The sequence below is a fragment of the Diaphorina citri genome, unplaced genomic scaffold, assembly GCF_000475195.1.
Source record: "Diaphorina citri unplaced genomic scaffold, Diaci psyllid genome assembly version 1.1 scaffold53, whole genome shotgun sequence".
Taxonomy (NCBI): Eukaryota; Metazoa; Arthropoda; class Insecta; order Hemiptera; family Psyllidae; genus Diaphorina; species Diaphorina citri.
Genome location: NW_007377490.1, coordinates 78,845 through 104,790, shown reverse-complemented (window position 1 = coordinate 104,790; position 25,946 = coordinate 78,845). Strand labels below are relative to the sequence as shown.

Sequence of the window (25,946 nt, the reverse complement as noted above, 5' to 3'; positions counted from 1 at the left end):
GAAAATCACACAACTTTCCTTATCCTATTGAATTATGCTTGTTTTTAGGTGTGGTTCTCCCATAACTTTTTTAATATCTAGGGACCTCTAAACGTGTTTCGGTACATAAAAACTGACCATCGAAAAATTTTCAAATAATTTTTACTTTCCTTCCTATAGGATAAGGAAAGTAAAAAGTCATAGTATATGAACTACGCTCTTCTACTAACCATAAATTATATTAGATTCTCAACCCACCCTTTTAAATTTAAATCTAGAATTCTAGTCTACCCACCTTGCTTGTGAAAATAAGTGAGGACACCAGTCCATTGTCCAAACAGGACCTCCACAAAACAGAACACATCTGTCCCCCACCACCTCAGATGAGAATAAGTTCAACTGGAAATGTTTGGTCCGTTGAGGATATTTGATCACCATAGATTTCTTTGTCACAGGTAAATATTTTTTGGCGATGCTCTCCTCCAGAAACTCGAACCTTGGTACTTGCAACTCTTCATACAGCGGCACAGAGCTGTAGATAGATTTCTGCATCTCGTAACTATGCTGAAGGTCCAAAACAGGGGAGTACGCTGATGAAATGGTATGACTGCCAGCGGAGGCACCTATGGAAAAGTCACTGTCAAATGTATAGTTCTCTTCATTGTCAGAACTTGTAGGTTCTTTCTTTAAATATTTTTCCTCTTCAGAAATATTGTCGTTTTCTTGTCCAGACTCATTATCACTATTACCACTACAATCATCTTCTTCCTCTTCAGCATCATCTTCTATTTCAAATTCCATGTCTTCATTCTTTTTCCGTTTCCCTTCTGTTGTTTCAACATCCAGTAGGTTCTGAAAGGAGGGAAAGTTTAGGAATGAGGATGGTACCTTGGTACTTAAATATGTATTTCACTTTTCAGAGGTGAATTTTAACATGACTTTTGTTTTCAATATTTTTAGTCGACTACTATTTTCTGTACGTGTTTAAAGAGCGGGTTGCGAAAAATCGATGGCGAAAATTCTAGGACACCCTGTAAACATAAACGTATTATTGAATAAATATACTTTTATTGAGACGAAGGTAGAACATTTTATTAAACTGCTGGAAAAGTGTCTAACCTGACTGGTTCTGCCTGCAATACGTCGAATATCGGACTCAACCATGCAGCACGCACTTACCTTGGTAATGTTGGTTATTTTGGAGGCAGCGCGGCAAGCAGCAGATCTTTTACCATCAGGTCCTGGGGAAGTAGATCTCTTCTCGACCACGGGCTCCTGTTCAACTGCTTCCTCTTTTATATGTTTCAATTGATGAGCGTGGTAGTGAGGCAGGAATATGGTCTTCTCACACTTGTCACATTGCTTGTTTGCCTTTTCGATCTCTTCATCACTCCTGTTGGAAATTTGATAAAATAATACCCATTTTATTTTCAAATAATATTGTACCATTGACCTTCTTCAATCAAAATGAAAGATGAACATTTGAGTTAAAAATAATAACAATGGAAAGTTGAAAATAGTTGAAGTTTGGACTGTTTGGAGGGATTGAGATTCAGCCCTTTCACACACAAAAAACTGAGAATGCAGATTGAAGGGAAAAGAACTTGACCATAAATTTATATCACTTCCTTTATAGGCCGATATTTTTACTTTCTATTACTTACGATATTTTGCATATTTCAGTTGTTTGCAAATCTGAATTATAAAGTAATACCTACTTACCTGTGACAAACTAACAGATGAGAATAGTAGCCCAGCTCACTTTTCTTGACCAATTTACAGAAGAAACACTCAAATGAGAGTGCTATTTGATATCTGCGTCCAGTGGCCACTTGCAGTTGTTTCCTCTTCGCACCTAATATGTCCAAGACAAGTTGAGGGTTGTAAATGTCCTGTGAATTCGAACAGAAAATTTTTCGTTAGGACTATTAGGACCACTGGCGTATAACCGATTCCCGCAGCCCCTTAGGGGCCCCGCAGGGACAACAGGGACATTTATGGGGGGACTGTCTACATTGGAGTATTCACCCCTCCTCCTCTTCTACTCTAATAAATCTTTTTACATTGGTAAAGTTGACCGGTCTTATTTTGAAGAAATCAAGCTTGCCAGGAGACGCGCGAACGTCAAGAGTTCGAAGCGCCGCCCAGCCTATATTCATCAAAACGTACAGCGAGAATAAAATATTAAATGAGGTCACTTTGCCTACACAGACTTACAATGGGCTCTTGATGTTGCGTCCAACAAAGGTCGTGGTGAAGTTTTTTGTGTTTCTTCATAAACACTTTTGAAGTCATTTCCTGTTGACAAACTTGACAAATCACCTGAAACATAAGGTCGTGGTGAAGTTTTTTGTGTTTCTTCATAAACACTTTTGAAGTCATTTCCTGTTGACAAACTTGACAAATCACCTGAAACATACGATAAGATAACAAATGGTACATAAGATTAATATACTCAGCTTACTACTTTGCTTGCAATGGAGCAGTTGCATTCGTGTGGGGTAACATCAGAGCTTAGGATTTACCGGTATTTTTTAAATCGATTTATCCAGATCTGGAATTCGTAAAAGTACAATTCCCTGGCTCCTCGTTTTTTCTGCTCTTTGATTTAGAAACCTCACCTAAGTAAGCGCAACAGTTCTATTGTTGCAAATGAAAGCTTACCATGTCATTTCCAACACTAGAGTCTGGGTCATCATCTTCTCCGGGGTTTTCCAAGTCTTCCTCCACTACCTTGGTTGTGGATTTTCGACCCCGTTTCTTTTTCTCAGAACCTTTTTCTTCATCATTTATCTTACTTCTTCCGGGTCTAGTTTTAGGTGTGCTAGTTTTTGTAGAAGAATCTCTAGTTGATGATATTTCATCAGATATCTCAGTTTCATTTAGTTGAGTTTTCTTTGGCCTCCCACGTCGACGAGTCTGGGGTTTAGGTGTGTCAGTAATTTCCTCTAGTACCTCCTCTTCTGATTGTTCCAAATTAACTCTACTTTTTCGTTGTCTTTTGGGTCTTTCTGAACTCATGGCAATTGTTTTTGATCGACTTAATTCTTCATCGTCATCTTCAGTCAGGTCATACATTTCTTCAGACTCTTCACTTTCGCTAACTATTCTCCTTCCTGATTTCCTTTTGGGTTTAGCTCTTTTATTGGGTTTCCTAATTTCATTCGTGTAAGAGGTGTCATCGGATTCAGACAAGTTTCCTTCTGTTTCGTCACCACCACTCTCACAATTGTCATTACTATCTTCACTTTCTACTATTTGTTTTCTTTTTAGACTGCGGCGATTTCTTCGAGTAGGGCTCCCACTTGATTTATCTTTACCTACTATTTGTTTTCTTTTTAGACTGCGGCGATTTCTTCGAGTAGGGCTCCCACTTGATTTATCTTTACTATTATTATTATTATTATTATTGGGTTTAATGGATCTGCCAATATTACTTTTTGAAGCATTATTTTCGGGATCAATAGGTTTATCGTTACTTTTATCTTGGATATCTTCTGCATGAGCAATTTCACTCGTCACTATTTCTTTCTTTGCATAAGATTTTCTTGTATTTGGCATTGACTTCGAAGGCGTATTGGCACTAACTTGATTCTGCACAGATCTTCTGGGCCTTTGGCTTGGTGCAACAGGAGTGGTTGATTTGCGTTTCATTTTCGCCTTGTTTCACCAATATTTGTAGACACTTGTCAGCACCCTGAAATCCATACAAGTACTTTCAAATACAACTGTTTTTAAATTAGATATTAGAGTAAGCGACTCCCCTATAATTATTATGCCCCCCACTCACGCTCAGACGAAATAGTCTCAGGGTGAGTGGCTGGCCTTAGGTATGGTGTAAGAAGGGTAATACGTATGTAGATGTACCATATTTGAGACCTCGGAGAGTTGAGGGAAGGACTTTTGACGCCTGAAAAGGCCAAAAACGACCGAACATATTTGCTCAAAACTCGCCCCATACGTACCTAATGCCGATTTCATATTTTATGAAAATCAACATGTATTCAGTGGAAATGGGGAAGTCACAGGTTCCCTAAGTATTTAAATTTGCCATAGGCCTTTTCTTATAATATATCTTATGGAAAAAAAAGCTGGTTTAAAGTAGGTATGGGGCCGTTGCAAGGTATTATGAAACATACTATGTGTAGAAGCCATTACATGAGTAAAGTATAATAGATAATAGGTATGTAGGTACTGTGAGCATTCGAGTAATTCATTATTATTCTTTCTTTCTAATCTGGGTGAGAACGAGCAAAATATTATCGTAAAAAAAGAGGAGAAAAAAATTGGGTGTGAACATCACACGACTTTCCTTATACCTCAAACATGTTCTGGCACTAAAAACTGACCATCGAAAATTTCACCCAACTACATTGTTTTATTTCCTATAGGATGAGGAAAGTAAAAATTGGCGCCCTACCAACATTTCACTTTTAATCTCGGCCTTGTGTGACCCAGGTATGAGTTTCCCCAGAACCATTATTGTAATTTTAATTTAGTTCAAGCCATCTACATAGATATGACATATGTACAAAAATATGCAGCTTGAATAGATTTTCTAAACTTTATTTTTGCGCGAACGACCTACTTTAGTGTTAAAGCGCCTAAAAAAGGGGGGAGAATCCTAGCCCTGGGAAAGACTTTGAAATTTTGAATACCTCGCATAGCAGGAACAAGTGCTCTGACTACTCTATCAACCCTAAAAGTGCCAACTTCCCCCTCCCCTCAATATACCTAAAATCGGGATTTTTAAAGATATCATTGACAATCATTAATGCATCATCCAAATATTTAAATTTAAATAAATAAAATTATAGATTGAATGCTTCCAGTACCTGCACTTTATTAGATTAGTAATGGGAGGATTAAAATATAAAAGCAAAAATTTACTCACCATTGAGTTTGGTTATTTTATTTTTGTAACCCCTTTTGTTTAACAGGGGAGAGAGAAAAGAGCACTCGATTGTTTTCAAGATTATAGAGGATTTTCACTGCGCTAACAATATATGTAGGTATAATTTAAAATTAAAATATGTATAAGTACGTAGTTACTAGTCCGTTAGAAACAAATGGCAACTGCAACAATGGGTCTTTCTTATTTAGCTCTCATTTACAAAAGATTAAAGCTCCATTTTTATTGATCCTGATCACCTTTATACCACACACTATCAATATTATTGACAATACATACCCCCAAAAAAAATCCTCATTCAAATTTTGATCTCTTTCAGGCCTATTTACCTACAGGTATTGAAGAATAGACCTTGGGAAAACATTTGGTAAAGTTGATTGGAAGCTCCATTTTTATTGATCCTGATCACCTTTATACCACACACTATCAATATTATTGACAATACATACCCCCAAAAAAAATCCTCATTCAAATTTTGATCTCTTTCAGGCCTATTTACCTACAGGTATTGAAGAATAGACCTTGGGAAAACATTTGGTAAAGTTGATTGGAAGCTCCATTTTTATTGATCCTGATCACCTTTATACCACACACTATCAATATTATTGACAATACATACCCCCAAAAAAAATCCTCATTCAAATTTTGATCTCTTTCAGGCCTATTTACCTACAGGTATTGAAGAATAGACCTTGGGAAAACATTTGGTAAAGTTGATTGGAAGCTCCATTTTTATTGATCCTGATCACCTTTATACCACACACTATCAATATTATTGACAATACATACCCCCAAAAAAAATCCTCATTCAAATTTTGATCTCTTTCAGGCCTATTTACCTACAGGTATTGAAGAATAGACCTTGGGAAAACATTTGGTAAAGTTGATTGGAAGCTCCATTTTTATTGATCCTGATCACCTTTATACCACACACTATCAATATTATTGACAATACATACCCCCAAAAAAAATCCTCATTCAAATTTTGATCTCTTTCAGGCCTATTTACCTACAGGTATTGAAGAATAGACCTTGGGAAAACATTTGGTAAAGTTGATTGGAAGCTCCATTTTTATTGATCCTGATCACCTTTATACCACACACTATCAATATTATTGACAATACATACCCCCAAAAAAAATCCTCATTCAAATTTTGATCTCTTTCAGGCCTATTTACCTACAGGTATTGAAGAATAGACCTTGGGAAAACATTTGGTAAAGTTGATTGGAAGCTCCATTTTTATTGATCCTGATCACCTTTATACCACACACTATCAATATTATTGACAATACATACCCCCAAAAAAAATCCTCATTCAAATTTTGATCTCTTTCAGGCCTATTTACCTACAGGTATTGAAGAATAGACCTTGGGAAAACATTTGGTAAAGTTGATTGGAAGCTCCATTTTTATTGATCCTGATCACCTTTATACCACACACTATCAATATTATTGACAATACATACCCCCAAAAAAAATCCTCATTCAAATTTTGATCTCTTTCAGGCCTATTTACCTACAGGTATTGAAGAATAGACCTTGAGAAAACATTTGGTAAAGTTGATTGGAAGCTCCATTTTTATTGATCCTGATCACCTTTATACCACACACTATCAATATTATTGACAATACATACCCCCAAAAAAAATCCTCATTCAAATTTTGATCTCTTTCAGGCCTATTTACCTACAGGTATTGAAGAATAGACCTTGGGAAAACATTTGGTAAAGTTGATTGGAAGCTCCATTTTTATTGATCCTGATCACCTTTATACCACACATTATCAATATTATTGACAATACATACCTAGGTACATAATATCTCCTCATGAAAAAAAAATTGACCCGATTACATTACTTTCCTTCCTATAGGATATTTAGGATAAGAAAAGTAAAAAACATAGATTTGATCTGCACACTGTCAATATGTTGACAACACTCTAAGAATATTGATAGTGTATGGGTGGATTTTTTTACTGAAATAGGAAGTAAACCATGCTTCATCATGGAAAATTCATCAGAACACAAGATTGGCTCAGATTTTGGCAATGTCTAAACCAATACTTGTACAAATCAACAAAAGTAATAAATAAATTAATAAAAATAAAAATAAAACTTTATCTAGGTAATATTGATGATTTTTTCCATATTGCAGACCTCAAAACTACTTACTTACACTTGTAATACACCTAAACCTCACGTGAACAGGTTTCAGTATAATTTGAGAAAAGATTTACATAATAATTACCCTAACCAAGTAATGAATAAGCAACAACTAGGCATTTTATTATGATTCAGAATAAAGTTCAACAAAATGTAAAGACCTGTTTTCATCTTTTATTAGATCTTAGTATACGTTTAGTATTAGGATTGAAATTTTGGTTATTTTTTGACTTATTGTTATCTGCCACTGACAACACTTTTATTCTAAACAATTCTATATTAAGAAACTTGCAAATTTCAAGACAAACAGTTTTTTCAAACCTAATAAGTTCATATATCGACCAAATTAGGCTCAGGTAAAGAAGTAATCTATCAGGCAAGATATTATTAAAATAACAATTAAGAACTAGAGCTAAGGGCCCCAGCATAGAGGAATCAGTGTAACACATTTCACTCTTTGACATGTGAGCTACCACCAATCTATTTGTAGTTCTAGCAGCAACAAGTCCAAAAGTTAGAATAAATATGACAGGATTTTGCTCATAGAGATGAGGACTCACCACTTTCAAATAAATAGCAGGGCCCATAAATAATGATAATGGGATAATAGGACTGAGGACACTAGTGTCTGCCACTGTAGAACCATTTTTGCCAGCACCACAAGTCAAGATAACTTCTATCATATACCTTAAGGTTATTGAACAGCATACAATGGTCATGAGTCCTATGATATACCTCATTTCAAACTTGTAAAATAACTTATACTGCCAAAATTCTACACCAAATAATACTGTACCCATGTGCATACAAATTATAGTAACCTGGGCTTCTGTTACATCTACTTTACCAAATTTAAGGGTGCCACAAACATATGTTTGCCAATGAGCACAATAAAATAAACAGATAGCACAGAAACATTGGTAGAACATCCAGTTGGGATATTCACCCATATTGACAGATATACATGCTGCAATAGCTACAAATACAGTGGAGATAGAATCACATCCATGGTCAAATAATTCGCCTAGTGGGGAGGAAGACTGTGTCCTTCTTGCTTGCTTCCCATCAACTGCATCCAAACTTTGATAAATAAATATTCCTAGGGCACACAAGAATGAAGCCCATCTAGGTACATAAGATATACCATCTGGACTGTACCAGAACAGAATTAAAGATGTTAATATGTTAACTATGAGCCCCGCTAATGTAATGAGGTTGGGTGCTAGCCATAAAGGCAAACACTGTGTCAGGTAATTCCACCATGGCTGAAAATAGGCATCTAAGATACTGTTACTTTCACAACTGTACTTGTGTGCACCAAGGCGTTTCAACTGTTTGTTATTCAAAATAGGAGATGAAGTAAAATGCAACATGTCAAACCTCATTGCCAGGGAAAAAACTTCATTCATGCCTTTCTATTGGCACTGCTATCATTACTCTGGTAAAGTTTAAATTTTAAAATCACTCCAAAAACAGTTCCAATTTTTAATGTTCACCTTCGAATGAGATCCTTCGAATTTCACTCTTTCATAACACTCTCAAAGTCTCAAAGAAAATGAAATTCAAACAACTTTTATAAAACTGATGTGAAATATGCTCAAAAGTCAAAACACATGAAAGATGAAAGAAATCAAAGAAAAATTTGAAGGCTATGAACTTTGAAATGAATGAAAATTGAAATGTGAAATGCTGAAATGGTGAGAGTGGTGGTGTGGTGTGATGTGATGAAAGATGAAACAGGGTTGTCAGATGAAGTTATTAAAAAAATCCCCAGGTTGCTTGTAAAAAATCCCCGTTTTCAAATAAAAATCCCCATTTTTATTTTTAAGAGGTTTGATAGAGGGTCTTATATAAGACCTTAGGAACGATCGTTCCAAAATCGAAGAGAGAAGGAAGACAGGATAGGAGAAAATCAGCCGTTCCGAGAACGAACATTATCCATCTAGGATAAAATTCGCCTAGCGCTGGCGGGTCCATTTTTTTTCTGTCCATAAATAGAGAGTTTTCGCATCCTATTTTGTAAAATCCCGATACCCATGTTCGATGAATTTTGGTTTCTGCGAAATGAAGCTTCTTTACAGCTCCATGGAAATCACTGCACAGACTGCACTTGAATGGCACTCGATATCGAACAAAATTTCCCATTTTTTCCCTATAAAAGACAAGTTTCAAAATTTCCCTGCAAGCAGACTACAACTGGCAACACTGAATTACGGGCCAATGTATCGATATTGGTGAAGTTCGATTCGATATTTAAAATCGAATCTTCCGATCTCCCCCCCCCCCTTCGGCACCGCTTTCGCTTTACATCAAGGACTAGGTGGTTTAAAGCACGTTGCTTTACTCGTACTTTGACGTCAAAATATTTCAAAATGTAAGGCGCTATAAAAGAGCTTTCAGTAACTTGGATCAGATTTGACTTTAGCCGCCGGTTATCGCTAGGATGTCAATCAGTGACCAAGTGCATCCCGAAATAGCAAGGAGCACGTTTTGTCCCCCGCTCGGACACGTTTTATACCTCTTATAGGTAATAGAAGTTGAATACTTAAAACCGGATAATTATGTACTCCTATTGCTGCTATTAGAAAAAATAGAGAGTAAAAAAATCTGGTGTGAACATCACACGACTTTCCTTATCCTGATTACCCTTAGCTGGGGTTTTTCGGTATGATTTTGGAGGTCTCCTTTCAGAACTTTTTCGATGTCTAACCGTTTAGGCAGTAGAGCCGAAAACCGCTAAAAAGTGGCCGAAATGCCGCCAACCGCTGCGCTGCATCCTTGCCACATTTGTAGACAACATACCAAATTTCAAGTCTCTAGCTCGTACGGTTCTCGAGATATTTTGTTTACAGAAAGACACACAGACACACACGGAACAATGGCTGAAACTTTGGATTTAGGCTCTAGGGATTCAAAACGTGTTTCAGCACCAAAAACTGATCATTTAATTCCTATAGTTCATTCCTCTACGACAAACCGTTCTTGAGATATTTTGTTCACAACTTTCTACTTTTTCCCATTTAAACCTGTAGTACACGTTACGTACAGACCATGTGACAAACCGGTCTTGAGATATTTTGTATACAACCTTTTCCCATTTAAACCTGTGGTACATACATACGTACAGACCATGGGACAAAAACTACTTTTTTGTTCTACTTTTTCCCATTTAAACCTGTAGTACGTACGTACGTAACGTACAGACCATGGGCTAAAAACCACTTTTTTGAATCAGGGTCAAAACACGGATATTTCCAACCATTTCCCGATTTTGAAAATTTGGACCGATTGCAATACTTTCATTACTAGTATAGCTCCGCTATACTGTAGTGATCATTTAATTCCTATAGGATAAGGAAAGTAAAAAGTGGTGAAACACTCATACTATACTATAACTATAAACCAATAGGTAATAAATAAAGTGACAAGAAGAAAATCAAAATAGAGTTTACATTTTAAATCAAACAAACAGAAGAAAATTATAATTAAAATATTGAAATGACAATTAAAACATTAAAATGACACACCTCCATTGAGTATAATACCAAATATTAAAAGATAGAAAACCAAGATGATCTTAGAGAGCAGAGTGCTATTCCTTTGCACATTAAATTTCATGCCTTGGGCATAGAATAGCCATTGTAATGGTTGAGGTTTTTTTTCTGGCATTTTAGCTAAAATAAAATAACCTTTCTAGAACTAGAATTGAGGCCTATTCCTTTCTAGGTCGACTTAATCAGTACAAAGGACTTGGCCCCTGAGTTACTAACAAACATCTAGGTAAAATATGGAAAGGCTTGTCATATTCAGTATCATTATCATGCAAAATTTACTTATGTACTTGACTTCATACATAAAATCACCATGTCCATTAAAAATAAATCAATAAACCTACTTACTTATGCCCAATACCTAAGAAAATGATAGAAAATGCCAATAATAATGGTACATTCTACAATATGATGGGCAGAAAATGTCCATGTAGTTACTCAAATCAGCAATGACATCCTAATGACATCTAGGTACATAGTAATATAGTTATGTATGTGTAAGTAGTTAGTCATGAAACAATGTCATATAAATTCAAGTCCAAGTCACTACTTCATAAACTCAATGCAAGAGAGGTAAGTTCTTAACATAAAATTTAGATAAGTATCTACATACTTCATGTCTAGAAAAGTATAATTATAAGTACTTTGCTATATTTTTTTAAGAGATTCATGAAACAATGTCATATAAATTCAAGTCCAAGTCACTACTTCATAAACTCAATGCAAGAGAGGTAAGTTCTTAACATAAAATTTAGAGAAGTATCTACATACTTCATGTCTAGAAAAGTATAATTATAAGTACTTTGCTATATTTTTTTAAGAGATATGATAGAGAGCAGCCAGTGATGCTCTATCCCATTCAAATCGTGTGATTCTTCAGAGGGAGCTGTAAGTAACTTCTAAGGTAATATTGTCCCAAAAGAAAAAAAAAAAAGGCAGACAGGATAGGAGTAACCCAGTCACTCCAATAAAAAAACCTCAAAGTTCATTCATTCAGAATAAAATCTGCCCTGGGTGGGAAATGAACCTGTGACCTAGTGCTTACAAGGCAGATGCTCTACCCTCCAAGCTAACTAGACTGACCCTACTTTAGTAATACTAATAGTCTGTGAACTATGGACCTCACTCAGTCTCTTTTTCAACAACATGAAATTGTAGACCAAGGGGTAGGTGTCTGTGTGAGTTGTGATTGGATTTGAGGTTGGTTAATTATGACTTCAAAACTTATGAGTAAGAAATATTGCACTTCACATGGGGTTGAAAATGAATTAATTATTTATCACTTGCTATAGTTTTCTAACTGACCTCACTCGGACAGACAAAAACACCCACAACTCAGGGATAAAAATTGACTATTTATTATTATTATTATTATTATTATTATTATTATTATTATTATTATTATTATTATTACTGTCCATTCTTGTTTTCAGTTAAATGGAGGATTTAAGAAGAAATCAACAATTTCTGCCCTGGAATTATTTGATAGAATACCAGAGGAACACATTCTTAACCTTGGTCAAGTATTTGAAAACTTGGGAAAGTAAGTAAAATTGCTTTCACTTCTTACTGCTAGTTTAGGTACATTCATGTTTCTTTCATTCCCCCCCCCCTTCTAAATCTTCATGTTCTGTTAAATATCTCTGCCCCATCCAGTTTTACAGTGTCAGTGTAAAGGTTTGGTCGATTCTTTGAGTCGAATATTTGAAAAGAATCGAGTCGTGGTATTCGAATATTCAAAAAGAGTCGAATATCCCATCCCTAAAAACACAACCCTTTTTCCCCCCTTTTTTGTTTTAGCCATGTGTTTATGGGTCCTACTCAATGTGGGAAATTTCTCATGACATACTCTATCAAACGCAGTGTGCCCAGATCTGACTTTGGACTGCCCAACTTGAACTACATGCTTCACCTCTGGACTTTCTCTCGTGCTACTCACCAATCTAAGAAAGTTGCTGAAATCTACTTGTTTTCTGGATTTAGCTCAGAAATAACAACTCAGTTGAACATTACTGTTGCTCAATGGCCTAATGTACATGACAAGCTAATAGTCTATGGAGAAACGTAAGGAGATATATGCACCACTTTTTTTTTCTAATCACACTCATTTTGTTTGATAGAAGGTCAACAGACTAGGCCCATTTAATCATAAGACCTCCAGAATGTTCAATATATTTTAGAAAAATTGTTATACATCCACACAGATAATGCTTTTAATTTCTGTTTTTTATTTGGTGGCCAAATCATCTTTATTATTTATCCTTATTTTAAACTGTACCCTACATACTCTTGATTTTACTTTCTGAATTTGTTTTTAACATAATCATGTCATATTGTTTCCAGTGAGCTGAATTGTCCTTCTACAGGGGACTACCACACATCCAATACCTTCCTCACCATCACTTATTTGCCATCATTGGCATCTTGCCCTCAGTGTAAGCATATAGCAGAGATATTTCAACAGAAAGGTGAGTTGATAAGCTATCTGAGGACAGTTGAGGCTTTTTTATATATATACTAGCCGAAAACCTTAAGGCATGGCTGTTCATGTCACTCATCCATTTAGTGGTCTTGCTTGGCGTAGCTTAACAAAACAAACTGGAAAATAGTCTTCACGGGAGTGCAAGCTATAAGTTCACAAAGTTTCATAGCAATTGGATGAGCGGTTTGGCCAGGCATAAAGTTCGAACACACAAACAAACAAATATTCTCTTTATATATTAGACTAGCCAAAACCTGTCACTTTGCTCTGGATTTCTGCTAGTAGATCCTTAAGGCATGGCCGTTCATGTCACTCATCCATTTAGTGGCCTTGCTCGGTGTAGCTTAACAAAGACAAACCGGAAAATAGCCTATAACCTTCATGGGAGTGCAAGCAATAAGTTCACAAAGTTTCATAGCATTTGGATGAGCGGTTTGGCCAGGCATAAAGTTCGAACACACAAACAAACAAATATTCATTTTTATATATTAGATTTATGTATATGAGGGTTGTGGGTTTACTAGGGCATGTAAGAGACAGGCTGTGTCATTCAGGGTACCACCACAGCATGCCTGCCTTGTAAGTGTTAGGGTACCTAAGTAATTCCCACCTGGGGCAAACTTTATTAATGAACAATTTATTCCTGAATGGCTAGAAGGGTAGTATAAAACAGATCAAAGGACCTTGAAGTTGTGTGCTCTCCCCCCCCCTCCCCATCAATTTTGCCCCAGTGACATATTTATTGTACCTAATATACCAACTCATTTCCCAATTTCAGGTAGGCAACCAGCCAACCCATGGACAAACAGAAACCGATGTTTAAAACATGGTGCTACTCTAGATGCAATGTTCCAGTTGGCTCATCCTCATCCCAAGTTTGACATCCTTATCAATATCAAGTGTCCCAACAGGTATGAAGTTAATCAGAAGTTTCTTGAGTGCTTCAAGTATTTATCTGAACCATTTATCTAAAGTGAAAAATGTTTGTATCTACTTGCATGTAAGTACATACAAAGTCTACCTGCCTGTTTGAATTGTCTCAGATAATTATCCTACCCATTAAAATACTAGTACATGACCAGACATGGAGTTTTTTTTTTTTTACCTTCACCACTTCGTAAAAAAGTTGCGTAGTCGTCGCGTCAGGGGTCAGGGTACTAATCGCAGATAACGTCGCGTCGCTTTACCATTATTCCCTAGACTCCTAGACGGTATTAGATATATTTTATACTTATCTGTAGCATGGGTTGGGTTAATTTTGATCTAAGTACAATTTTGAGACACCCATCAATAGTTTCAAATGAGGTGCTTCTGTGGTCCATAAGCAAATTACCCCAGCCCACCCTATTTTATTTCATTTATTTATTTTTTCCGAGGGGAAATGGGAAAATTTTGCGCAGGGATTTTTTCGAGGAAAGGAGGGAAATTTTTCCCTCGTGTAGGATTTTTCGTCTGGCAACACTGTTTATTTACGTACGGAGTTTACGGAAACCCGAAACCCGCAGTACATACAAGACGGATTAAGTTTATCATATTTTATATGGCCTAATTGGCCCAAAGGTAATTAATAATAACTATAATAATAGTACATACAAGACGGATTAAGTTTATCATATTTTATATGGCCTAATTGGCCCAAAGGTAATTAATAATAACTATAATAATAAAAAAAAGAGTCTTTCTAAAGTTTGAAAGTTTACCATAGAAGAAGACAATAAAATACTAAAATCACTTTGATGATTGCCACAAGACACAGTAATGCAAGATTTTTCATTTTCTTCGTTTTTGTATGCATGATTATATCTACTCAAGGGTCTCTGCACACAGGAATTTCATCAGAAAAGACCCCCAATTCAATGTAATGTAAGAGTCTGTTGATCAATGTTGTTTTCTTATATTTATGTACATATTTTATGTATTTTGGATTGTAAAAATTGGTCCTAATGCACTTATGATGACAACAGGTTTCTGGTGAACACGGGTAATTTCCTTCACATTCTCTCCATGGAGTTGCATAGTACACATGCACCAAGTTCTAGTACTGCCTGTCATCTCCATTATACAGAAGAAAATTCGAAACCTATTGTGAGTGAAAAAGTTGTGCAGAAGCTGTGCCGAAACAATACCATATTCAAGGTGAGATTATAATTAAACGTGAATTTCTCTCTCTGTTTTTTAGCTAAATTCCCTTTAGGGGTGTTTTTTTTTGATCGACTTTGATCATTGTTGACTGAACCATCCGCACAGCCTTGACAACATAGATTCACTTCGTTGATCGATATCCATCGCGGACGACGATCGACGACTGGTCGATTATGTTTGGACACACCTTTACACTCATTTTTGACAATCGGGTAGGTATTGTAATTTATATTATTATTATTATTATTATTATTATTATTATTATTATTATTATTATTATTATTATTATTATTATTATTATTATTATTATTATTATTATTATTATTATTATTATTATTATTATTATTATTATTATTATTATTATTATTTTCAGTTCCTTTATCTGGAAGATGCCCTGCGAAAGAAAAATTCCAGTAACTATTTCTTTGGAAACGCGAAAAAGGACGAGCAGGAAAATGTCAACATTCGGAAGCTGACAACTTGTTCAACGCCTCAGGAGAGAGAAAACAAAGAACATCGAGATCGTGGAAGTGGGGATAATATGCAGCATGTCAAGAATATTATGGCACAAGCTGACAAGGTATTATTTATTCTGTACTAGAAAGTGAAAATGAGGTAGAGAATAATAAAATTAGATTATTACCCATTTATAAGTTTTTTTTTTTTTTTTTTAAAGAGGTTTGACAGAGGGAACTGTAACTGATATGGTCTTATCGTCCCGAAATCGAAAGGAGGGAAATTTTTCCCTCGTGTAGGATTTTTCGTCTGGCAACACTGTTTATTTACGTACGGAGTTTACGGAAACCCGAAACCCGCCTGACGGAGTGACGGAAGCGGAACGAAGTTTCGTCTTTTTATTTCGATCTTTCGGCTTACGGCTATTTTATTTTAAAATTTAAACTTTTAAATTTTAACCTACCCATAAATTGTGCACAAGATAATATTCGCTCAGGTTTTGAAGTGTATTGATTTTGATTTCTCCCTTCTCAAAATGTAAGGGAGAAAGGAAAATCCGCTTTTTGCAATAGGTACCTATTGAAAGTGTTTGGAAAAGTGCCTGCCTACTGACACTCCTCTTGCCACCTTCCTAATATTCTTTTCCGTTTTTAGTGTGAAAAATGTTACCCTCACGAAACACTGATAACAAGATTTTTGTAATCTAATGAAAAAGATGGAGAGATTAAATTAGTGATTTTTTTTTCAAATTCCTCAATTAAAAGTCTGATTCAGCCCTTGCAGCCTTGGGAGGATTGGACTGTTCAACACTCTTGGGACAGATTAAGCAGTATCAAGTAGGTAAGTTGAAGAGACTGAAATAATCCTCAATTCCTCACATTTTGCCAGCCTTGTTGGCTCGTTGGTGTTGGTAGTGTGTCTGCCTTGTAAGTGCAAGGTTGTGGGTTGGATTTGAATTCCCACCCAGGCAATTTTTATCCTGAGTGGATATAATTTGTTCTCAGAAGGGCTGGCTTTCCCCTATCCTGTCTTCCTTGGATAAAATCCGCCCCGGGCGGGAATCGAACCCGCGGTCTAGCGCTTACAAGGCAGACGCACTACCAACTAAGCTAACTAGGCTGGCCATTTATGAGGTTTGGTTTTAAGAGATTTTGATTTTTTTCCACCTGTGGCTCAGAGCTGTTAAAAGAATATTTTCTGTGCCGAAAATAATTCCATTTGCTGCATGTTTCAGATTTATGCATTTGAAGAATGTGAAGATGGCTGTGAGTTGAAATTTAAATGGTTCAGGAAACGAAAACTGGCTGACAAGATGTACGAGTTTTGTAGTGATGAAGATGAAATGGAAAACGCACGCTTTACTAATCTACTTAAGGAATTACGGTATGAGTACGAACATTCAAGTCAACCTAAAACTAGTAAAGTTTCCTTTGGTAGATTTCTCAAAATCAGACTGAATCCTCAAAGTAAAACTCCAGAAAGCACTAGAAAAAGTCAGAATTCTCCCAATGACAGAGAAGATATGATGTATGATGAAACTCCTGCTGCTTTCTTATCCAAGACTAATACACTCGAGTCTGAGCTTTTCTTAAAGACTGATTCATTTTGCTCAAAACCCGATAACTGTGATATTTCTTCAATTATTTCTGATTGGGAATCTCAAGATACTTCCTCCTTGTCTCCCAAGTCAGATATCAGTAACCTCTCTGACTTTAGTACTGGGAGCATGCCAGGCACTTCCACTGGTATTAGATTCTCTTTGAAAAATAAAAAGCCTCGACATTGTTTGAAAAAATACACCAGTACAAACGTAACTACAAATTCAGTAGATTCTAGTAGTCATGCCAAAGCTTTGCAGAAGTCAGTGTGTGTTATATTAAAACCTCATAATAGACTATGCTATCCTACAGACAGTACCAAGTCACCCCCCAATAATAACAATAGAGTGGACAGGAGAACACCAGAGCCACATCAGATCCACTTAATTTCTGGTTGTTGCTATGATCTTGAAAGATACTACGTGTTTGACGAACGTCACTTCTTAGAAGGTGATGGAGAAGCACAACAAGCCGCGACAGAAAATGATGTAGACTGTTGTGAAGATGGCAACCAAGTTCCTATTTTAGTGCGGGGACCAAGTAGACTTTGGTCTTCCAAATTGAAACTCATCCCAGACTTAGCTGATATAACACAGAACGAATATTGTTCTGTCAAACAAAAAACGTTGGACATTGAACAGTTTTGTTTTAAAGCTGCTGATCTAATATGTAAGAATGAGAGTTACAACTTCCGCTCTTGTAACGACTATGATGTAGAGATTGTCAATGTATGCCCACTAAGTGGTGATGTCATTGCTGCAGTATCCATACGTATGAATGCTGTTAATAGTCGCATTGCTCCACCATTCAAGAAATACTCACTGCCAGATTGTCCTAGTCGTTCTGCCCAGTTCCTGTGTGACTTACGTAAGGAATATGATACCTGTTGTATTCTCATTTGGAATATAGATACTCTGATGTGTCGTGTTGAGGCATATACACCACTCCGACCTCTGAACTGTAATGGTAACCTAGCTCAATGGGATAATCAAACATTTGACGTTGCACGGAGCTTGAAATTCACTAATTTAGGATATTTTAATGTGCCATGCTTCCTACCTCGTAGCTTCGCTCACAAGTTCAAAAGAGATAAATGCGGTGATGAAATATTCAATGAATCTATCAAAGAAATTCATGATAAAGATAACCTGGCAGGGTTTCGTTTGGATGCCAAACCCTCCCATCAGGAAGACGAAACTGATTCTGAAGAAGATATAGATGACATGTTACTCTTGTGATGTGTACTCTGACTACTCTGAAGAAGATATAGATGACGTGTTACTCTTGTGATGTGTACTCTGAGAAAGATATGGATGACATGTTACTCTTGTGATGTGTACTCTGAGGAAGATATAGATGACATGTTACTCTTGTGATGTGTACTCTGAGGAAGATATGGATGACACGTTACTCTTGTGATGTGTACTCTGAAGAAGATATAGATGACATGTTACTCTTGTGATGTGTACTCTGAGGAAGATATAGATGACATGTTACTCTTGTGATGTGTACTCTGAAGAAGATATAGATGACATGTTACTCTTGTGATGTGTACTCTGAGGAAGATATAGATGACATGGTACTCTCTTGTGAGATTTATGAACAAAGATAACATACATATTATTACACTTGTATGTTGTATTCAGTTCTTCTCAAGTTTGTAAAGTATTTATTTCTAATTTAAACTCTTCTATGTTTAATGTACATGATCTATTGATACCTTTCAAGTTATAATTATAATACACATCATGCATTTGTTTTGTGTAGACTACAGTAGACATATGTTTGATATGTTTTTCGTTGTCTTATATTCGTTCCTCCTTAATTTTTTATTAGGTAGGTAGGTAGGTACGAGTTTTTGAAAATTAGTACCTACAGCTGCTCACGTAACTGTGTATAAAATAAGTCTACCTGCCTGTTTGAATTGTCTCAGATAATTATCCTACCCATTAAAATACTAGTACATGACCAGACATGGAGTCTCTGTGGTTAAACCCCATGGAATATGCTTTAACAGTCAGGGTGTTGAAGTTGAAAATTCATATCTCCTTGGTGGAATAAAAAAAAAAGTACCATAATGAAATACGGCTTGTATTAGTTCCCTCCCTGAATTCCCTTAGTCTAAATCTAAACACAAACATGTCTTATATGTTCTACAGGTGGCTATCAAGACCATTAAGAAATGCAAGATAGAGACAGAAGCAGATTTGATCAGAATTCGGCGGGAAATTCAAATCATGTCTTCAGTGCGACATCCTAATATTATTCACATCTATGAAGGTAACTTTTGTTATTGTCTTATAATTATATCTTATCCATGCCCTTAGATTTAGATCTCTTATGTGTAAGTGTGTACAGTAGGGTCCTTCGAATCTCATATAATTATAACTTATTTTTTCTCTGGAAAATCTTTCGATCTAACAATGTATTTGTGTGTAAATATTTCGAAGATAGTAAATATGGTTTTTTTCTTAAACAATTTTTGTTATAAATTCTCATACTTTGACCGGGATTGAACTCACGCCCTCCTGATTATCAGGCGAGCGTATTGACCACTGCACCAAGGTATCTTAGAAGACATCTCAGTACTCAGTACCCATGAATCTCATATTCAACTGATAATGACAGCAATGGCGAAACATGTCTGTCTCTCAATAAACAATTAAACCCCTCCCCCAACTGTGAAGTGTATAAGTTACTGGTGTTCTTCTACTCCCCATAATATGTCAAAATATATAAGACCTTGGTTAGACTGCGGGGGAAAAGGGACTTTTCAGTCCCATTCCAGCAGGATAAACAAGGTGTATTCTATTCTATTCTTCTTTTCAAGATGAATCTTCACAAAGTCACGTCAGAATCTATCAGTATGCAAAATCAAAATTTAAAGTGAGTCACTATAATGGAAAGATTACCCACCTACATCTGTTGGGAAAATGCATATCTGTTTAGGTTTAGAAAATGTACCTATATCTGTTTAGAAATGCGTCGTCGATCTTGCAGCTTACATGCACATCTAGGTACTTGATAACAACTGTAGTTTTCTTCTTCAACATAACATTCTTCATTTCTTCATCACTCCAATTTATCAGAATTGATACAAAACTACATCTAATTCATCGTATTTTCTACACGGAGCGAGGAATATGTTCATGAATATAAGTAGGAGTCGCATCAATGACATTCGGTGTCTCAGAAATATATAAAGCTGACCTCATCTTGTGACGTCGGATAAGCCTAGCATATGGGTCCATTGTTTAGCTCTAGTCACAACATAGCAAGCGTATGAAATTCATTGTAAATACGAGTATATACTTAGGTACCTATGTAACTATTACTTATGGTTGAAATTGAAAGCACTTGGGCAGGAAATTTTTTGAATGGACGAAGTGAATTCTTAGCTTTAACTTGACGACTTCGTTAATTTATGCGAGGTATGCTTTCAATGATAATCATTCCTTGGAAATTTCATTTGCAGTGGTTACCTATAACGATCGATAAATAATCGGCATAGTTAGTACCTATTTTATGAATCGATACAACCCCTACCTCTTCCCATAAAAAAAAGGATGGGCTATTGCTGCCATCCACTTAGACTCAAAAGTTTACATTTGATTGGTTAGCACTTTTAGCAGTGTAACCATCCTGTATTTGCTCGCTAAAGTGAAAGAGGTTTAATCAGCCTCGCAGCATATGGTTGTAATTTCAGCAAATTGGTCCGGTCCTGTTGACTTCTTTGTGTGGTTACCCTTGTGTGTTGGCGGGCGCCCTTATAGGTGAAATAATAAATTCATTATGATTGACATTTTTTCATGTTACTTACTTATTATTAATTTAGAGACAAGACAAAAACTTATTTTTTTCTATATGTATAGCTTTGAAGAGGGATTTACCAGTGGCATAGTGTCAGGCATGGAGACACGGTTATCAGTGATCTCGTACATTCACACACTCAAATGCCATGGTGTGATATGCCTGCCCTGTGCCATAGTAGAAAAAAATATTTGAGTTTCTGCCAGACTTGAGTTCGCTAAAATTAGATCGCGTTTGTTATATTTTACTCGGGTACATTATGTTTGATAATATTATATGTTTTCTTCCAAGAGCTCTGTGTGCTCGCGTCAACATGCTTGTGTTACTCTACTTCAGAGTTTCCTACCAGACGCAAGTTTTCCAGCTAAAATGTGCCCTCTTCTCTGGGATAAAACCTTTGAAATTGAAAACTGTTTTTCTTTTGAGAGGTTTGGTAGACGGAACTGTAACAGCTAAGGACTTATCCCGAACTCGAACAGAGGAGGAAGACAGGATAGGAGAAACAGAAAGCCAGACCTAAAAACAAATATTCTTGGACATGTCAAACCTGAAGCCGGAAGCGCGATGAGAATCACAGAAGAAGAGAAAACTACCATGAAAATGAATATGTCAGAAGAAAATGCCATAGACCTGAGCTGTTTCCTCCTCTGTCGACATAAAACTTCAGCTGAAGTTTTAGACGAGGAAGATTCAGCTCTATGTTTAATATGCTTGCGAATTAATTGTTATTAGTAAATAAGAAATCTGGTGTGAATATCACACGACTTTCTATTACATTTGCGGAATATGTATTAAAAAAAAGCCGCCTATATGGCGGCCGATTTTTGGTGGGAAATTTTCCCCGTGTAATAAGGAATCATTTAAAGTATACAAAAATTGGATTTTTTTTTTTTTATTTTCCAAGTCCGAAGCAACATTGACTTTGGTTGATATCTGGATGAGTGACTGTCCGATTTTTACCAAATGCGCGTCCTTGTACCATACCGGGATATCATACCAAATTTCATCACTTTACGACAAACTGTTCTTGGGATATTTTGTTCACAACTTTTCACTTTTTCCCATTTAAACCTGTAGTACGTAACGTACGTACAGACCATGGGCTAAAAGCCACTTTTTTGACATCATGGGATCCCAAAACGGATATTTCCAACCAACCAAACAATACTTTCATTACTAGTATAGCTCGCTATACTGTAGTCATAGAAAGTAAAAACATATACCTATATATATGTACCTATGAATATTGATTTTTTTTCCTTTCAGTATTTGAGAACCGGGAGAAGATGGTCCTAGTTATGGAATATGCTGCAGGAGGCGAACTGTACGATTTTCTGGATCAGAAGAAAGTTCTAACCGAGGAGGAAGCGAGGCGAATATTTCGACAAATAGCCACCGCGGTTTATTACTGTCATAAGGTAACTTGCCCATTTCTGCCCGACATAACTAGAGGTGCACCCGCGAATTTTGTTCCTTATAGATTTTGGACTCTAAAATACAGAATACCTATCATTTTTTTATTTAGGCTCTTTATTGGTTATAAATGTTATAATACAATGTACACAAATACAAGAAATTACAAAGGGCGAAATTATTGCCTGGGGCAATCTCTACCATTCAACCCTGAGGACAAAATTAAATAAAAAATGGGGGTTCCCATAAGAGTGACCTATAATTGGCAAAAAATGGGCCGTTTTGCAAAAAAAATTGCAAATTTAATAAAAGCCATTCTAATCATTAAAATTTCATCTACATGATGCCGTTTATTTCATTCCTTAATTCCCAGCCGTTTCTGAGATATAAGCGTGGTTCGCAAATCACGAACCACCCTGTATATATACTTATAGGGATATTTGACATTGGTACCTACCAAAGTTGACTGCAGGTGACATGTATTCTGTAAAAAAATTGCAGGAATATGTTAAAGCTAGACCTTTGAACTTTTGTGGGCATAAGCCTACTTCTAAACCACCATGGTTGATTGTGCAACACTATACTTGCATAAATATCAGCAGGTTCAGGACAACTAGGTACCTATTGAAGAGCAACCAGTGGTGGAATCACCTTTTGCTAAAAAGACGCTCATGTTAAGGACAACTAGGTACCTATTGAAGAGCAACCAGTGGTGGAATCACCTTTTGCTAAAAAGACGCTCATGTTAAGGAAATGGCTCAGAGAAATACCTATTGTTGGAAATTATAACATGTACCTACCCCCTGAGCCATTGTCAGTGGTGCACCTTGTATGGGTACATAAATAAATTTTGTACTAAGGGGTGGAATTAATGCCTTAGCTTAGGCATTCTCTTCAATCCAATAAAACCTTAGTCTTAGCCTTGAGGTTTCTTTGACTACCTACAGACATTAAGGAGTGCAGTAGTGCTCTGCCCCACCAAGTCAAGAAAGTTTGACCGCGTTGAGACATACATAAGTAATTATATATACAGGTACACATGTAGAGAAAGATTTTTTCCCATCTTGACATTAAGTATATATCCCATGTATTTGGGTTTTCTGATACATGCTTAATAATTCTAAGCAATGCTATGTACAGACAAAATAAAATTTCATTTGTATAGAAGAATAAGTATACATTATTTCCCCTTTTAAGGATTGATTCTGGGAGGCACCTAGAGAGTGGCCATCTTGCTCCATTCAGACCAGATTCCTTAGATATCCACCGTGTGTTTCATCCTACTTGTGACATGGTGTTTTGTGGTAGTCTGACAATCTTTTCTCACCTGATTTTCTTTAATTTTTATAGTGGACTACTGTGTTTGTCTTTGATCAGAATGACCTCTTGTTTTACAAGAGGTTCATATTACTTGTGATTAAAATGCACAAATCATCCATACAGTTGCTGCAGATCTGTTTGGAAAATGCAACATCTGTTTAGAAAATGCAACATCTGTTGGGAAAATGCATATCTGTTTAGGTTTAGAAAATGTACCTATATCTGTTTAGAAATGCGTCGTCGATCTTGCAGCTTACATGCACATCTAGGTACTTGATAACAACTGTAGTTTTCTTCTTCAACATAACATTCTTCATTTCTTCATCACTCCAATTTATCAGAATTGATACAAAACTACATCTAATTCATCGTATTTTCTACACGGAGCGAGGAATATGTTCATGAATATAAGTAGGAGTCGCATCAATGACATTCGGTGTCTCAGAAATATATAAAGCTGACCTCATCTTGTGACGTCGGATAAGCCTAGCATATGGGTCCATTGTTTAGCTCTAGTCACAACATAGCAAGCGTATGAAATTCATTGTAAATACGAGTATATACTTAGGTACCTATGTAACTATTACTTATGGTTGAAATTGAAAGCACTTGGGCAGGAAATTTTTTGAATGGACGAAGTGAATTCTTAGCTTTAACTTGACGACTTCGTTAATTTATGCGAGGTATGCTTTCAATGATAATCATTCCTTGGAAATTTCATTTGCAGTGGTTACCTATAACGATCGATAAATAATCGGCATAGTTAGTACCTATTTTATGAATCGATACAACCCCTACCTCTTCCCATAAAAAAAGGATGGGCTATTGCTGCCATCCACTTGTGGTTACCTATAACGATCGATAAATAATCGGCATAGTTAGTACCTATTTTATGAATCGATACAACCCCTACCTCTTCCCATAAAAAAAAGGATGGGCTATTGCTGCCATCCACTTAGACTCAAAAGTTTACATTTGATTGGTTAGCACTTTTAGCAGTGTAACCATCCTGTATTTGCTCGCTAAAGTGAAAGAGGTTTAATCAGCCTCGCAGCATATGGTTGTAATTTCAGCAAATTGGTCCGGTCCTGTTGACTTCTTTGTGTGGTTACCCTTGTGTGTTGGCGGGCGCCCTTATAGGTGAAATAATAAATTCATTATGATTGACATTTTTTCATGTTACTTACTTATTATTAATTTAGAGACAAGACAAAAACTTATTTTTTTCTATATGTATAGCTTTGAAGAGGGATTTACCAGTGGCATAGTGTCAGGCATGGAGACACGGTTATCAGTGATCTCGTACATTCACACACTCAAATGCCATGGTGTGATATGCCTGCCCTGTGCCATAGTAGAAAAAAATATTTGAGTTTCTGCCAGACTTGAGTTCGCTAAAATTAGATCGCGTTTGTTATATTTTACTCGGGTACATTATGTTTGATAATATTATATGTTTTCTTCCAAGAGCTCTGTGTGCTCGCGTCAACATGCTTGTGTTACTCTACTTCAGAGTTTCCTACCAGACGCAAGTTTTCCAGCTAAAATGTGCCCTCTTCTCTGGGATAAAACCTTTGAAATTGAAAACTGTTTTTCTTTTGAGAGGTTTGGTAGACGGAACTGTAACAGCTAAGGACTTATCCCGAACTCGAACAGAGGAGGAAGACAGGATAGGAGAAACAGAAAGCCAGCCTTTTCGAGAACGAACGTTATCTGTTCGGGATAAAATCCGCTCCGGGCGGGAATCGAACCCGCGGCCTAGCTTTTAAGTAATTAAGTGTCTAAAGAATTTATGTTACCACTATGCTCCTAATGTATGTTCGATATAAGTATATGGTATAAGCTAGATAAATAGATATGAATATCTTTAGGTCTGGATTTCTTTAGAAGGCACAAAAAATCTTCCAGGATAATTGAGCCTTATGTTAAGGTATGCTCGTTTGTAAATAAAGTCTGGAACCTGGAACTGTTGTTCTAAATATTCTAGAATCTAGATGAGCTAAGCGTTAAAAAATATTCCCTATTTATAGCGTCCAATTTGAGCAGTATTATACAATAATAGAGCTGTGAAGTCTCACGCAGATGTAATGGATGTAAAAATAAAATTGATTGATATGT

At 36.2% G+C, this 25,946-nt stretch overlaps 5 protein-coding genes and 1 long non-coding RNA gene across 12 annotated transcripts in view; 4 read left to right on the top strand and 2 right to left on the bottom strand.

Annotated features, from left to right (window-relative positions):
- Positions 1-8: 8 nt before the first annotated feature.
- Positions 9-9,090, bottom strand: LOC103516551 (transcriptional regulator ATRX homolog). 6 transcript variants are annotated; one of them, XM_026828873.1, is made up of 7 exons: positions 8,437-8,564; positions 3,369-3,676; positions 2,644-3,299; positions 2,197-2,301; positions 1,702-1,871; positions 1,159-1,372; positions 9-831 (listed from the first exon to the last, which is right to left on the bottom strand). In XM_026828873.1, the coding sequence occupies exons 2-7, from the start codon at positions 3,631-3,633 to the stop codon at positions 262-264; spliced, it is 1,980 nt and encodes a 659-aa protein (XP_026684674.1). In that variant the 5' UTR covers positions 3,634-3,676; positions 8,437-8,564; the 3' UTR covers positions 9-261. The 6 variants fall into 6 exon arrangements, with proteins under 6 accessions (XP_026684674.1, XP_026684686.1, XP_026684681.1 ...); XM_026828885.1 differs by lacking the exon at positions 8,437-8,564 and adding an exon at positions 4,874-5,074; XM_026828880.1 differs by having other exon boundaries at positions 10-831; positions 8,553-9,090.
- LOC113470460 lies at positions 1,878-2,665 on the top strand. The gene is made up of 2 exons (XR_003393506.1): positions 1,878-2,226; positions 2,314-2,665. It is a non-coding gene; the product is annotated as an uncharacterized LOC113470460 (long non-coding RNA).
- On the bottom strand, positions 5,341-8,501 carry LOC103516543 (cholinephosphotransferase 1). Its single transcript, XM_008481516.3, has one exon. The coding sequence runs from the start codon at positions 8,463-8,465 to the stop codon at positions 7,224-7,226; it is 1,242 nt and encodes a 413-aa protein (XP_008479738.1). The 5' UTR covers positions 8,466-8,501; the 3' UTR covers positions 5,341-7,223.
- A 2,185-nt stretch (positions 9,091-11,275) lies between the features above and the next one.
- On the top strand, positions 11,276-19,107 carry LOC103516769. 2 transcript variants are annotated; one of them, XM_017447224.2, is made up of 8 exons: positions 11,276-11,338; positions 12,041-12,150; positions 12,408-12,671; positions 12,951-13,075; positions 13,868-14,000; positions 15,054-15,225; positions 15,605-15,811; positions 16,922-19,107. In XM_017447224.2, the coding sequence occupies exons 1-8, from the start codon at positions 11,285-11,287 to the stop codon at positions 18,521-18,523; spliced, it is 2,667 nt and encodes an 888-aa protein (XP_017302713.1). In that variant the 5' UTR covers positions 11,276-11,284; the 3' UTR covers positions 18,524-19,107. The 2 variants fall into 2 exon arrangements, with proteins under 2 accessions (XP_017302713.1, XP_026684653.1); XM_026828852.1 differs by lacking the exon at positions 11,276-11,338 and adding an exon at positions 11,493-11,511.
- LOC103516748 (probable serine/threonine-protein kinase MARK-A) overlaps positions 16,090-25,946 on the top strand; it is a 35,706-nt gene continuing 25,849 nt past the window's right edge. Inside the window, exon 1 of the mRNA XM_026828780.1 lies at positions 16,090-16,527. The gene's annotated coding sequence lies outside the window, so the exon portion shown is untranslated. The remainder of the gene's footprint in view (positions 16,528-25,946) is intronic.
- LOC103516759 (NUAK family SNF1-like kinase 1) lies at positions 18,814-23,990 on the top strand. The gene is made up of 4 exons (XM_008481750.1): positions 18,814-18,864; positions 19,445-19,565; positions 22,362-22,513; positions 23,859-23,990. The coding sequence occupies exons 1-4, from the start codon at positions 18,814-18,816 to the stop codon at positions 23,988-23,990; spliced, it is 456 nt and encodes a 151-aa protein (XP_008479972.1).

Coding starts and splice junctions, on each gene's coding strand:
- LOC103516759 (XM_008481750.1), top strand. CDS start 18,814: ATGACATGTTACTCTTGTGATGTGTACTCTGAGGAAGATATAGATGAC. Junction 18,865..19,444: donor AGGAAGATATAGATGACATG/GTACTCTCTTGT, acceptor TATGTTCTACAG/GTGGCTATCAAGACCATTAA. Junction 19,566..22,361: donor TATTATTCACATCTATGAAG/GTAACTTTTGTT, acceptor TTTTCCTTTCAG/TATTTGAGAACCGGGAGAAG.
- LOC103516551 (XM_026828880.1), bottom strand. CDS start 3,633: ATGAAACGCAAATCAACCACTCCTGTTGCACCAAGCCAAAGGCCCAGA. Junction 3,300..3,368: donor TAATAATAATAATAATAATA/GTAAAGATAAAT, acceptor AACAAATAGTAG/GTAAAGATAAATCAAGTGGG. Junction 2,302..2,643: donor CTAGTGTTGGAAATGACATG/GTAAGCTTTCAT, acceptor CTTATGTTTCAG/GTGATTTGTCAAGTTTGTCA.
- LOC103516769 (XM_017447224.2), top strand. CDS start 11,285: ATGTCATATAAATTCAAGTCCAAGTCACTACTTCATAAACTCAATGCA. Junction 12,672..12,950: donor CTAATAGTCTATGGAGAAAC/GTAAGGAGATAT, acceptor TATTGTTTCCAG/TGAGCTGAATTGTCCTTCTA. Junction 14,001..15,053: donor AATATCAAGTGTCCCAACAG/GTATGAAGTTAA, acceptor TGATGACAACAG/GTTTCTGGTGAACACGGGTA.
- LOC103516543 (XM_008481516.3), bottom strand. CDS start 8,465: ATGAATGAAGTTTTTTCCCTGGCAATGAGGTTTGACATGTTGCATTTT.